Below are 14984 nucleotides of genomic sequence, written 5' to 3'. Positions count from 1 at the left end.
TCTTTTGCAAACGTTTGTAACGTTCAACCTTAAAACGAGTAACACATCTTCTTGTGTAATCAAATAAAACGTGTATGTTCAAGGTAGCATGCATAGGTTGTCGCAGGTCTGTAGAGAACTTCACAATTGCTGTAATAGTCTGCACAAAATCTTTAACAGCATTGATTACTTGTACCAGGTATAATTTACATGTTTTTGACTTTCTTTAAACCTAAATTTGGTGAGTCCCGTATGGACTCAGGAGAGGCGAAGGACGAGAGCCTCCGAAACGCGACTCTGTCAAGCCGTACGGCTCGCTTAACCCGGAAGCCAACGGCACCAATGTCAAAAGTCAGCGTGCATGTGCCCGGCCCGCCACAAGGAGTCACTACAGCGCGATGGGACAAGGACACCCCAGCCGGTCAAACCCTGCCCTAACCCGGACAACGCTGGGCTAATTGTGCTCCACCTCACGGTTCTCCCGGTCGCGACACAGCCTGGTATCAAACCTGGGTCTGTAGTGACGCCTCAAGCACTGCAGGGCAGTGCCTTAGACCGCTGCGCCACTCGGGAGGCCCTGTACCATGTACTTTTAATGTAATCTCAACTGCAATCCAGGTAATTTGGTTCTTCTATTAGATGAACCACAGTGATAACACATTCATCTGTTATCAAAAATATCTGACATTGTATTCCCATTTGAACTTTGCTGTGCTTTTAAATGGTTGAAAGCACAGCATACGTCATTCGGGTGACAACTGAACTGAACCAAACATCTGACCTAATTTTTCCATTGGAATTTGGTTGTGCTTTTAGGTGCAAATTCAACTAATATTTGGCTGTCTTTTTGAGTGGGTGAATAAAGGTTATGAACTCATTAACGTCTCAACCAAATATGACCCAATTATCCACGTATGCCCAGTGGGTAGCCTATAGTTTAGTCTAGGTTCTAGACTAAGTCTAGGTTCTAGACTAAGCAAGTTCAGAATCATAATGTACTACATGGCCAGTGACCCTTGCCCTTCCTATTCTACCTTTCCGGTGTCTTTCCAACTCTATCTTTCCCATAAAGGAAAGGGGTATACCTAGTCAGTTGTACAACTTAAATGTGTCTTCCGCATTTAACCCAACCCTTCTGAATCAGAGAGGTGCGGGGGGGGGCTGCCTTAATTGACATTCCATGTCTTCTGTGCCCGGGGAACCATGGGTTAACTGCCTTGCTCAGGGGCAGAACAACAGATTTCTACCTTGTCAGCTTGGGGATTCGATCCAGCAACCTTTTGGTTACTGGCCCAACGCTCCTACCGCCAGGCTTATAAGCCACTTCTTTAAAAAAATAAAAAAATGTTTTACTACCTTCACTCTTAGATAAAGCACTCTTACACTGACATACACACAGACAACAGCACATGAAAAGTATTATACACCTCACTTGCAATACTACAACTTAACTCTGTAAAATACATTGACTAGCTTGACCGTGATACTGCGGGTCCTCTGATATGCTGACTGTGTCTCCACCAGGTGGTGGAGGATGGATATGAGTTCTTTGCCAAGCGGCAGCTGGTGACTCTGTTCTCAGCTCCTAACTACTGTGGAGAGTTTGACAACGCCGGCGGCATGATGAGCGTTGACGAGACCCTGATGTGCTCCTTCCAGGTAAAAGCAGCGTCATTGGCACCACTGACAACCGCAGCTGGTTTCCGTCTGTATGGAGTACGATTGGTGGGGATGTAAAATCAGAGACACTGACTACGAACATTCTCATAAGTCCCTAAAATGTATCTTTCCACACAGTGAAGTTTGTACACCGTTTAAGCAATAAGCCTCTTGTCCATTCTATATTGTGACTATATCACGACTATCACTCGGATACACCCTTAGGTGTGATATAATTATACTGTTTCGTCTCTTATTGTGTCTATTAGTATTAATGATTCACCAAACATATTAAAGAAGAATTAGGTACAATTATACAGGTGGTATATGCCTTTGATTGGGATTTAGGTGTATGATCCGTGCATCTGTCCTTGTCCACTACAACTGTGCAGATCCTGAAGCCGTCTGAGAAGAAGGCCAAGTATCAGTATGGAGGGATGACCTCCGGCCGCCCCGTCACCCCGCCCCGCACAGCCGTCCCGCCAAAGAAACGGTGAACGCGGGCGCGAGAGCGAGGAAGGAGATGAGCGGACGTCGTGGATGAGCGATGGTCCCTCATCCGCTTTCCACGAGAGAAACACTTGTCAGAGAAAGTAGATAAAAACCCAAAGCAAAGTTTGATTTTATGCCCCCTCGTTTTTCATTTTAATTCCCCTCTGAACTCTTGTCGCGCACCGCTCTCCTGCCAAAGGCTTTTTTAGCAACTGTGTAACCAACCACACTTGTTTTTTTGAAGTAGTCATTCTGTTTGCAGAAGTGTTTTTTCTTCATTATTTTTTTTCTTCTTGCGTTTTTGGGCTTATGGCAGAATGACCGGCTACTAGCTCCAGTTGAGCATTTCATTCCTATCCAGTAAGAACAGGTGTTAATGACGACTGCTGGGTTTTCAATAAAAAAAAAAAAAAAAAAGGGGGAATAAACCTTATTACATGGTCTGTTTTTAAAATATTTTTATTGATGGTGCCTTCCATGCAGAAGCAAATAGAACACCTACTTCATTAATCCTTGTTTGTTTCGATGTCCACTCAAGTACTGAACAAAGACATGAACCAAAATCTAAAAACAATCCATTTAATGTCATCAGAAACTATCCCAGCAACAAGTCAAATTCCTCAACACAGAATTACTACGCAAATGCATGCATAACACACAGCCATGATTCCCTTCGCTGTGGTAGCGCACGTTAAATGTTTGTTGCCCAATCATACAGTACGATCCTGACACATCAAATCCCTGCTCACAGCCACAGCCTAACAAACTGATTGGCATGATTGTGGCGCCATAAAACAAAAGCTGAAATTGAAACACTGTACAGTAACATGTATGTAACAATGGCATTTATATTCCTGCGAAGACTCTCTTCTCATAACCGGGGTCTCAAAAACCACGTTACGGCTTAGTGCCTAAAGTACTTTTACAACAGGTATTATTTTAACTATCTACAACTAATAATTGAATCACTATTCCCTCGATCTGGTCTCGCTTCCTACAGAAGAGGATTTATTCAAAAGTATGTCGGACTCTTGGCCTTTGCTATGTTTCAGTCTTTCCTACTCAAGTAATGTGTTATTACGCAACTCTCGGCTGTCGACGGTGATACACAGTTTAAGACCTCATTGTGAAGACAATCCCATGTTAAATCATTCAGACAAGGTCAGGACCCCGAGTCCTGACTCCTGACAGAAATAAATCATAGTAAATGGTTCCGATTCTCCACCATTTTCCTGAAGTGTACACTTGCACACTCCTCACCATGGATTTAAAAACATTAGTTGGAGGGATTTTCCACTTTCCACTACTGTTAACGCCAATGCAAGAAAGTGCACACTTTGGGAGAAGGGTGGAGGGTGTATTCAAACAGGGCCATTGTCTACATAAGCCCTTCGTCCAGCCCTTTTGAAACCAAACGGCTGTTTCACTCAACAACACTTTATGCACAGGTACCTAATTTATAACTTAGTTCACTCCATTCCGAAAACTCACTCATACACCTTGATCAAATCAGAAGGAAGAGATTCTCAGGTACTTTTGTATATCTTTTAGCAAGTAGTTGTGAAAGTAGCGCTCATGAGCCAAAAGCAGTTCCCGAAAATTGCGTACTACGTCACGTGCAGATATGTGCCACCACGTCATGGCTCTCCCTCTGCTGTGTGTGCATCTTGCCAGCTGTCACTCGAATGGCGAGAGGCTGAAGCTCATTGGCTCTAACTCGAATTGCTAGGGTGGCCCAACGCGGGGGAAAATGTAGGGAAAATGAAACAGCTTCTAGAAAAGGTGGCATTCAAACTAGGGATTTTGTTGCTAATTGAGGTAAGACAGTAATTCTGCTCATAGACTACGCATGTATAAACTACACTTTGACACAGCCCAAAGTGGAAGGTAAAAAAAAAAAACACTTAGAAGAAGTCACACGTTCCAGAGCATTAAACAATAAAACTATGGAGAATAAAATAAGAGTAATGGAGAAAGTCTAGAAACCAAAAAAGAGCAAACACACAAAAAATGGATCATGCAATAGTTTGTAAGTTTCTAATGATTGAGTTCATTTCTAGAAGAAAATTGGAATGGGCAAAAATAAATACATTTATAGTCCTAAAAATCTATAGCTTGAAAGCCCAGTTTTAGAAAATAAAGTGATTTGTTGTCATTTGTGTTCATGGCACTCTTTATACTGGCAGTTTAAAAATGTAAAATCTGACTCCAAGTCAGTCATCGTGGCCATGACACATTCAAGAAATGAAAATCGGCAGAGAATTGTGTCTCGAATTGTGATTTAGTGTTATGGTAATGTCTTAAAATGTAAGGCCCTATAATGGCCTACTGTAATGCAGTTTAGCTAGTACTCCCACTGTCTGTGTGACACTCTATGAAGTATGAAGCTCACAGATTGGCAGATACAGACACCTTGCCCAGAGCCAACGCCTCAAACAAAGACAGCTAGCAGCCATTCTAGTTTGTGATCCTACTTCAAACACTATAGTTTACTCTAGTAAATGACCAACAGCAAAACAAAACTGTTACTTTAAATCCAACCAATTCACCTCATCAACACTACAGAATAGCTGCCACTTTTTTCGTGGTCATTGTCAGAAGTTAAACATTTAATTACATAGGGACAAACACACCCTGCTTACGACAAAGCACGAAGCCTGGGTCTTTCCTTTTTGAAAAAGCTGGAACAGCACGCCTTTGTACACCACATCTAAGGCAAAACTTCTATTTAAACAAAGTGACTCGGTAGGTTGGCCAAGCGGACTGGTGTTCAGGTCAGACTCAACGCTACCCTTAGAACAAGAGGACAGGAATGGGTTTGGAATATGGTTAGGCTCCCATAACCCGCCTGCCCTCTCGTAAAAATAAATCAAAACAAAAGCTGCTTGGCTAACAGGGGGCTGGAGTGGTCCTATCAAAAACATATTTTGTTTCTAAAAAAACAGTCCTACTGGGCCATTATCCTCACGTAAACAGGAAGTGAGTTTAACATAGGGCAATCGGATGACTGCGACACCTAGGTCAGGTGGTGGGAAACGATGAGTCACAGATCGAAAGGTAACATAATTGAGCAGACACGATAATCTTATAACGTGGAATGGTGAATAGTTTTTTTGTCTGTACATGACATCTGTTTCACTCTACTGAACACGCCATAGGTGCTCCTCTCCACTCCAACGGGCTAAAAGGTTAGGAATGTGCTGATGTCGACAGACTAATGTCCATGTTTTCTGTGTAACGTGGTAACTTTGTTCTGATGTGTAAATAAAACCGAAATATAAGTTTTAAATCAAATAAAATGCTTAGTTGAAAAGAATATGTAAATCAACTTCAGAGCCGTTAGCCGTATGATTTGCTCTGTCGTTTCTAGGCAATACTATAATATAATGGAACTACTTAATGTAACAATACATTAGCTCTCCAAACACTCACACTGCTACAGTACCTGGCCTCAAGTTAACGCCTTACATAAAAAGCTCTAAAGCTAAGAAAACAAATAACTTTATACAAAAACACAAAAGAAATCCTTAAAATGGTCCAACTCAAAAATAACGAAAACAACCCAAGTTTAGAGCGGTCTGGCACTGACTGTGTCCATTATTCCGAGAGGCAACCAGTGATGCGTTCTTATCACTGTAAACCACTTGTGAAGTAGGTAGCTAGCATTCATGTCGCATTATTCCCTTAAAGCCGGCTCCTAAGGCCATTCTCTCAGTTATTTCAGTGAGTATAGTGTATGTATGTGGCAGATGGAGAGGTAATACTCAAATCCCTTGTATAATATCTATTGTGGTCAGTACTGAATTCATTTTTTTGATGCAGGCTTTATATGCAGGCAGCTCTCAGCTCTCTATTCCCAGCCTAGGTTCTTCTAGGTATTAAAAATAATATGGCATTTGGTGGCAGTGGTCGCTCAATTTATGAATGGCCATGGAGGCGACCGTCGTTCGAAACAGGGACTGGTGACGGATGGTGGTGGTCCCTCTGGTGTGCCTGTCTAGACCAGTAGACGCAGCAGGAAAGAAAAGCCAGCCCCGATGGAGAGGCCCAGGCCCAGGAAGAAAGTCATCAGGGCCCCAGCCGTCTCTGCATCTTTGGACGCCACCAGCCTGGGAGGACAGAGAGAAAAAGGGTTACAGAGATGGAGAAATAGACGATGATGCATACTGACAGATATGATGATGAGCCAGGCGGCATACACATAGATACAGTGTGCAGGTGCAGTGAAATGTCTTTCTTGCCAAACAATGCAGTAATCCGTATCAGTAGTACTATTTAATAAAGTGAAGTAGAACAAAAACACAATATAAATAAGAACACAAGAAAGTAAGTAAGCTATATACAGGGTCAGTTCCAATACCATATGTACAATGGGCAGGGATACGGGAGTGATGGAGGTAGATATGTATAAGGGTAAGGTGAAGAGGCATCAGGATATACGATAAACAGAGTAGCAGCAGCGTATATGATGATTGTATGTACAGTACCAGTCCAAAGTTTGGACAACTACTCATTCAAGGGTTTTTCTTTCAAATATAATTTTTCATATTTTCTACATTGATGTCTTCACTATTATTGTACCAGCTATGAAATAACATATGGAATCATGTAGTAACCAAAAAAAAAAGTGTTAAACAATCCAAAATATATTTTATATTTGAGATAAGTAGCCACTCTTTGCCTTTGACAGCTTTGCAAACTCTTGGCATTCTCTTTTCCAACAGTCTTGAAGTAGTTCCCACGTATGCTGAGCACTTGTTGGTTGCTTTTCCTTCGCTCTGAGGTCCAACTCATCCCAAACCATCTCAATTAGGTTGAGGTCAGGTGATTGTGGAGGCCATCGCTCTCCTTATTGGTCAAATAGCCCTTACACAGCCTGGAGGGGTGTTTGGTCATTGTCCAGTTGAAAAACAAATGATAGTCCCACTAAGCGCAAACCAGATGGGATGGCGTATCGCTGCAGAATGCTGTGGTAGCCGTGCTGGTTAAGTGTGCCTTGAATTCTAAATAAATCACTGACAGTGTCACCAGCAAAGCACCTCCACGCTTCACGAGGGAACCATACATGCAGAGATCATCCGTCCGATCACCTGCTCTGCGTCTCACAAAGACATCTGGACATATCAGATCAAAGGACAGATTTCCACCGGTCCATGTCCATTGCTCGTGTTTCTTGGTCCAAGCAAGTCTCTTCTTCTTATTGGTGTCCTTTAGTACTGGTTTCTTTGCTGCAATTCAACCATAAAGGAAAGGCCTGATTTACGAAGTCCCTCCTCCTTCTTAGCTGTTCTTGCCATGATATGGACTTGGTATTTTACCAAATAGGCCTATCTTCTGAATACCACCCCTACCTTGTCACAACACAACTGATTGGCTCAAATGTATTAAGGAAAGAAATTCCACAAATTAACTTTTAAAAAGGCACATCTGTTAATTGAAATGCATTCCAGGTGACTACCTCATGAAGCTGGTTGAGAGAATGCTAAGAGTGTGCAAATCAAGGCAAACGGTGGCTACTTTGAAGAATCTCAAATATGAAATGTATTTTGATTTGTTTAACACTTTTTTGGTTACTACATGATTCCATCTGTGTTATTTCATAGTTTTGATGTCTTCACTATTATTCTACAATGTAGAAAATATGAAAAATAAAGAAAAACCCTTGAATGAGTAGGTGTCCAAACTTTTTACTGGTACTGTATGTGAGTATGTGATTTATTTGATTTGATAAATTAGATTTTGATTTGAGTGTGTAGTCAGTACATGGTTCTGGTTTTACAGGAAGTAAACACAGAAGTTGGCCTGAGATAGAAAATGTCATTTCAGAAGAAGAGTGTGTATGTGTGGGGGCTGGGTTTCTACTAAGCTAACATATGGAATTGTTTTAAGATGGTCATGGTGTCAATACAGACCCGGGTTCGACACCAGGCTGTGTCACAGCCAGCCGCGAGTGGGAGACCCATGAGGCGGCGCACAATTGGCCGAGCTTCGTCCTGGTTAGGGGAGGGTTTGGCCAGCCAGGATGTCTTTGTTTCATTGCACTGTAGCGACTCCTTGTGGTGGGACGGGCGCATATGCACTCTGACTTCGGTCGCCAGCTGAACGGTGTTGACTCCGACACATTAGTGCGGCTGGCTTCCGGGTTAAGCGAGCAGTGTGTCAAGAAGCAATGCGACTTGGCGGGCTCGTGTTTTGGAGGATGCTTGGCTCTCAACCACCACCTCTCCCGAGTCCTTACGGGAGTTGCACCGATGGGACAAGACTGTAACTTCTAAAAAGTAAAACATTTAAAAACGTCGCTGAATTAAATAAAATATTTGATAAAACATTGAATTTGGCCTTACTGCTATTAACGGTTAGAAACACATTGAATAACATTACATGGCAAAACAGATGTATCAAAAAGGAGTTTGTTTTGAAGCGTCTGTCCTATATCTGAGAGAGAGTGTATATTCCTGATCTTTCTTATATCTATATGACCAAAAGTATGTGGAAATCTGCTTGTCGAAGTTTTCATTCCAAAATCATGGACATTAATATAGAGTTGGTAGCCCCATTTCCTGCTGTAACAGCCTCCGCTCTTCTGGGAAGACTTTCCACTAGATGTTGGAACATTGCTGTTGGGACTTTCTTCCATTCAGCCACAAGAGCATTAGTGAGGTCGGTCGAGCACTGATGTTGGGCGATTAGGACTGGCTCGCAGCCTGCGTTCCAATTCATCCCAAAGGCGTTCGATGGGGTTGAGATCAGGGCTCTGTGCAGGCCAGTCTAGTTCTTCCACACCGATCTCGACAAACCATTTCTATATGGAGCTCGCTTTGTGCATATTAGTTTGTAGGCCAAACCGTTCAGACACTACAGACGTTTTCGTGAGAAGACCCATTCTCGCTATGACTCCTAGTCTGACAAACACTGCTGTAGCTCAGCCACCTTCAACCGTGGATGTGGAAGACCGACATCAGCGGATTGAGACACAGCCCACGCAAAAAAAAAAAGACTTTACTATTACGAACGGCGCACCTGGAGCAATTAGTTAAGTGCCTAGCTCAAGGGCACAACGGCATGATCTCTCGCCTAGTCTGCACGGGGATTTGAACCAGCGGCCCTAACCGCTAGGCTACCTGCCGGGTAAGCTGCCGCCGTGTGTGTGTTACTTCTACTCACTGTGGGGCGTAGGACATGGACAGGCAGACGCAGTAGCCGCTGGAGAGGGAGAAGAGTATCATGATGAAGGCGAAGGCAGCGTCGTGGGAGAAGAGGACGGGGAGGTAGGAGCGGCTCTGGACGTTACAGAGCATCAGCAGGGGAACAAACACCACCCTGGAGACCACCAGCACCGGGAACAGACGACTCTCCTTGGGAGGCTGTGGAACAAACAAAGAGAGAAATGTTACTGGTAAGACAAAGTAATAATAACAACTAAATGTAATACGAGTAATAACTGAAGCTTTCGTGCAGGGGTAGAAAGTGAGAGAATTTCAATTTGTAGAGGATTATAAAAACCCTGAGAAGCTTGGAAAAATGTTACAGAAATCTAATCCATCGTGATCCTATCAAGTGTGTAATAAAATGACAATCCACACAGATCAAATGAATCAGAAACCTACCCATTGGAACAGGGTGGTGACGGTTCTACCGATCCAGTCACACACGTTGAAGATGAGGAAGCAACACACAGAGATGAAATAGGACTCTGATGGGGAGAAAGAGGTGGTTAATAGGGGGTTTTAAGTCTCATGACATGCATACTAAACATACAGTATACAGTACAAAAAGGTGCCATATAGAACCTAAAAGGGTTCAACCTCGAACCTAAAAGGGTTCAACCTCGAACCAAAAAGGGTTCTACCTCGAACGAGAAAGGGTTCTCTTATGGAGACAGCCGAAGAACCCTTTTGAAACATATTTATCAAAGAGCGTATACATACCCCATTTCCCAGGGTATATGGTTTTGACGTCCACAGTGATGGCAGGAAACACAGCGAGAGTGACGGTGAAGACAAAAACCACACAGAATGCCATCACCCATATCTGAAGAGAGACAGGGACAAGGTCAAAAATATGGTGGAAATTTTTAGTCCATGCTTACACTACTTCTAAATGCATGTAGGGGAGTGAACAAGTGTACACTTTGGGAAAAGGGTAGGGAATTGGACCGCAACTAGACCAGAGCCATATATAAAAAATATATATAAAATAAAAAATTATATAAACTCAGCAAAAAAATAAATGTCCTCTCACTGTCAACTGCGTTAAATGTCCTCTCACAGTCAACTGAATTTATTTTCAGCAAACTTAACGTGTTCATTTGTATGAACATAAGATTCATCAACTGAGACAAACTGAACAAGTTCCACAGACATGTGACTAACAGAAATGGAATAATGTGTCCCTGAACAAAGGGGGGGGGGGGGGGTCAAAATCAAAGTAACAGTCAGTATCTGGTGTGGCCACCAGCTGCATTAAGTACTGCAGTGCATCTCCTCCTCATGGACTGCACCAGATCTGCCAGTTCTTGCTGTGAGATGTTACCCCACTCTTCCAGAAGTTCACAGACATTTCTGGCGGGAATGGCCCTAACCCTCACCCTCCAATCCAAGAGGTCCCAGACGTGCTCAATGGCCATGACAGAACTGACATTCCTGTCTTGCAGGAAATCACGCACAGAACAAGCAGTATGGCTGGTGGCATTGTCATGCTGGAGGGTCATGTCAGGATGCGCCTGCAGGAAGGATACCACATGAGGGAGGAGGATGTCTTCCTTGTAACACATAGCATTGAGATTGCCTGCAATGACAACAAGCTCAGTCCGATGATGCTGTGACACTCCGCCCCAGACCATGACGGACCCTCCACCTCCAAATCGATCCCGCTCCAGAGTACAGGCTTCGGTGTAACTCTCATTTCTTCAACGATAAACGCGAATCCGACCATCACCCCTGGTGAGACAAAACCACGACTCGTCAGTGAAGAGCACTTTTTGCCTGTCTTGTCTGGTGCAGCGACGGTGGGTTTGTGCCCATAGGCAACGTGTTTTGCCAGTGATGTCTGGTGAGGACCTGCCTTTACAACAGGCTACATGCCCTCAGTCCAGCCTCCCTCAGCCTATTGCGGACAGTCTGAGCCCTGATGGAGGTTTTGTGCGTTCTTGGTGTAACTCGGGTAGTTGTTGTTGCCATCCTGTACCTGTCCCGCAGGTGTGATGTTCGGATATACCGATCCTGTGCAGGTGTTGTTATGTGTGGTCTGCCACTGCGAGGACGATCAGCTGTCCGTCCTGTCTTCCTGTAGCGCTGTCTTAGGCGTCTCACAGTACGGACATTGCAATTTATTGCCCTGGCCACATCTGCAGTCCTCATTCCTACTTGCAGCATGCCTAAGGCACGTTCACGCAGATGAGCAGGGACCCTGGGCATCTTTCTTTTGGGTGTTTTTCCAGAGTCAGTAGAAAGGCCTCTTTAGTGTCCTAAGTTTTCATAACTGTGACCTTAATTGCATACCGTCTCTAAGCTGTCAGTGTCTTAACGACCGTTCCACAGGTGCATGTTCATTCATTTTTCATGGTTCATTGAACAAGCATGGGAAACAGTGTTTAAACCCTTTACAATAAAGATCTTTGATCTTTGAAGTTAATTTGATTTTAAGAATTATATTTGAAAGGCAGGGTTCTGAAAAGGGGACGTTTCTTTTTTGCTGAGTTTATTTATTATATATATATATATATATATAGCTGAGTAATAACAGAGGTCAGCGTTACCTTTTTAAACACCTCCATGACGGTGGACTTCCGGTCCCTGTCCTCAACCTGCTCCAGGGGAAGGAATGTATGCTTGGGACTGCCCCCCTCTACCTCCACCTCCTCGCCGCTGGCATCACCATTGGCCAATGAGCAGTTGGCCTTGCCCTTCAGCTTGCCGTTCTGCTCCGTGTCCCTCTCTGCCAGGTGATGAAGAACGGGGAAAATGCCAGGGAAAACGGTCAACTTGACCTCACATTGATAAATCAACAGGCAGAGGTAAATGTGTGAGGGAGTAATGGGCAGTGTTGGGGGGAGGGATTGAGGGATGCAGCGCCATATATGGACAATAGTTTCTGGGGCATGTGCCCACCAGACGACTACAGTTAGCGAGGGCCACAGCCCGGGGGAAGAAATTGTTAAGGTGGTGGGTAGGTTTTGGTCATGAGTGATCTGAACTGCCTGCCAGAGGGGAATTGTTGGAGGAGGGGGTGACCGGGGTGGAAGGGGTCAGCAAAGATCTTTCCTGCACACTTCCTTGTCCTGGAGTCGTGCAGGATCTCGATGGAGGGCAGGTGGCAGCCAATAACCCTCATGGACATGGGGACCTGATGCTAGATCGAAACTCCTACTCTGAAATGCTTGATACATACAGCCCCCCTGAGTTTAAAGGGGAATACTAGCAGTGACAGGCCGCACTGTACTGGATGGTCATTGAGATATATAGGAGCATAAAATGAATAGGCCTCTCAACAGCTTTCAGAAGCCTCACCTTTCAGCAGCTCGTCTGTGGTCTCCACCTCATAGCTCCTGCTCTTGTCCAAGTAGAACCGGGCAAACTCCTAGATGAGACCGGAGCAGAGGCCAAATGAGACAGACAGAACATTCGCCGAACTTGAACACGGATTCCTTCGATGAAACATAGTAATTCTGTACTGGTCAGCTACAAGCCCAACCTGCGACACAGATTCTTTAGATATGTCACTCCCACTCCCTGGTGCTGGACGTCGCCGGTCTACTAACCACAGGTCCTGGCAACTGCCATTACGCACACCTGGCAACCGTCATTACGCACACCTGCGTCTCATTATCAGTCACACCTGGATTACATTACTCCCTTGATTACTCACCCTTTATATAGCACTCTTTTGTTATCAGTCATGTTTGTGTTTCCATGTCAGACGCAGCTCTTGTTTTTTGTTATCGGTCCATTTTTGTTGTCATTTAACTCACTAACTGCACCTGTTTCCTGTCTCCCTGCGTCAACGTTACAAAATAAAACTTGGCTGTAGTCCCGAGGGATACAGGGTCTGTTCTGAGGCCCAACGTGTGATATCTATCTATTACATTCCAGTCCTGGGGCTTCGTAGGGCTGAGCCACTCACCAGGCGAGGCAGGAGGAGGTAGCTGAGGAGAGTGAGCAGTGTTCCTACACAAGGAGTGATGAAGTAACCCAACGCAGCCGTCTCAAGGTCTGTGTCACCTGTCACACACACAGGAAAGAAAAAGGAGAGGTCAATTCCAAGTGGAGTTGCAAAGGACACACCATACTCACTTGACTACTTGCCGCATTTGAATGATTTGCTAGTCAGCCACTGAGCATATCTGATGTGAGCGGTGCGTGTTTATTTCCAAGTATTTCTTTGTATATTTGATATATTGGTTTGTGTGTGTGACTCACTGGCTATGGAGACCAGCATGGCGAGAGCAGCGAAGGTGCCGGCCAGCCCCTGGCCACTCATAAACACAGCGCTGTACCTCTGAGGCAGCAAGCCCACCAGGCCAAACAGACTGCCCTGTAACACCGCTCCAAACGCTACAGGGAGAGAGAGACAGGGTTAATAATATAGCGCACATCATCAACAAACAGTTAATGATACCACCCCCTCCTGCCCACACACACACACCTTACTCATACACACTATATCAATGCCATCACACACATCTTGTGACAAATGGTTTCTCTTCCACCCCCCCCACCCCCCACCCCCCACATACACACAGACAACCACGTCCTACTCACAGTTGATGAACCAGATGGTCGCCATGGTAACAGAGAAGAAGCAGTCCTCCTCCATAGTGACCTTGACCAGGATGGCAGTGAGGATGAAGAGGACGAGGATGAAGACCAGGCTGCCCGCTATCCGCACCATCTCTGATATCCTACGCACAAATTTAAAAAAGGTTAGTTCACAATCTCACTGGATTAGACAGCAACACACCACCTTCACGCAATATTACACATTTTTACTTTTTACTTTAAACTGAGGCACCCTAAAAATCCACTCTATCACAAAGCATATTAGCTTTTTTGCACCTATTTGCAGTTGAATAAAATGGCCAACACAAAAGGGTTGCTCACACACACACACACTAGATTGTCAGCCAAGTATGCAGTAAAAAAAAGTGTTTGTTTAGCATTTGGAGGACATGTAGACCTGAGAGTAGAAGTGCTGTCTCACCGCTGATAGAAAAAGGAGTTTAGCAGAGTGCAGAGCAGCAGGGGGAGCTGGGACAGCAGAGTCATCCAGTTGTTGAAGTAGTACTCTTTCTGGGCCACCACCGTGCCGTTGCTCCATTCTGTCTTGTTGAGGCGTCTATTGAAATACTGTTGACAGAAGAGATAAAAATTGTCTTTTTGCAAACACTTTTATCCACATGTTGGTACGTTACAAGGATGCTCAACTGAGCCACACAGGACTCAAGAGATGACCCAGTTTACATCAACAATCGATATGGTTGCTAGTTGCTATCGGCTAAGTACATACAGTAATGGTACATCAGTGGTCACACGTCACTTGTTCCTATACAAATAGGTCTAGTCATTCTACAAACATGTACTGTATATATAGAATCAAAGCTAACCCTATGAGCTAACCCTATGAGCTAACCCTACAAGTTGTGGGGTTTGACATTTGAACATAGAGCGAGCTTAGCCTTAGAGGCTAGGCCACACACACAGCTCCAAAGTGGAATACTCATGTGATGTTCTATAGCTTAAGGGGGTCTCCAACCACACCATAAGGGGTTAACTTCAACATACAGATACTTAGTGGACACCAAGACTACATAACAACCGGGGGCCAGTCACATTAAATCCCTCTCGGACAAAATACTT

General features: G+C 44.3%; 2 protein-coding genes across 5 annotated transcripts in view; one reads left to right on the top strand and one right to left on the bottom strand.

Moving 5' to 3' along the window:
- The window catches only part of LOC135510692 (serine/threonine-protein phosphatase PP1-beta catalytic subunit-like), a 31148-nt gene extending 28585 nt beyond the window's left edge, over nt 1–2563 (top strand). The window contains exons 7-8 of the mRNA XM_064931811.1: nt 1504–1638; nt 2031–2563. Of these exons, the coding sequence (XP_064787883.1) occupies nt 1504–1638; nt 2031–2135 (240 nt within the window). The 3' untranslated portion in view covers nt 2136–2563. The remainder of the gene's footprint in view (nt 1–1503; nt 1639–2030) is intronic.
- An 8-nt stretch (nt 2564–2571) lies between these two features.
- The window catches only part of LOC135510691 (equilibrative nucleoside transporter 2-like), a 32552-nt gene continuing 20139 nt past the window's right edge, over nt 2572–14984 (bottom strand). For all 4 annotated transcript variants that reach the window (XM_064931809.1, XM_064931807.1, XM_064931808.1 and 1 more), the window contains exons 4-13: nt 14329–14474; nt 13890–14029; nt 13548–13682; nt 13252–13349; nt 12639–12708; nt 11888–12066; nt 10059–10161; nt 9738–9823; nt 9295–9494; nt 2572–6239 (exon numbers count right to left, since the gene is read on the bottom strand). In XM_064931809.1, the coding sequence (XP_064787881.1) occupies nt 6128–6239; nt 9295–9494; nt 9738–9823; nt 10059–10161; nt 11888–12066; nt 12639–12708; nt 13252–13349; nt 13548–13682; nt 13890–14029; nt 14329–14474 (1269 nt within the window). In that variant the 3' untranslated portion in view covers nt 2572–6127. The remainder of the gene's footprint in view (nt 6240–9294; nt 9495–9737; nt 9824–10058; nt 10162–11887; nt 12067–12638; nt 12709–13251; nt 13350–13547; nt 13683–13889; nt 14030–14328; nt 14475–14984) is intronic.

Source organism: Oncorhynchus masou, chromosome 23 (genome assembly GCF_036934945.1).
Source record: "Oncorhynchus masou masou isolate Uvic2021 chromosome 23, UVic_Omas_1.1, whole genome shotgun sequence".
Taxonomy (NCBI): Eukaryota; Metazoa; Chordata; class Actinopteri; order Salmoniformes; family Salmonidae; genus Oncorhynchus; species Oncorhynchus masou.
This window is presented reverse-complemented; position numbering and strand designations above follow the sequence as displayed.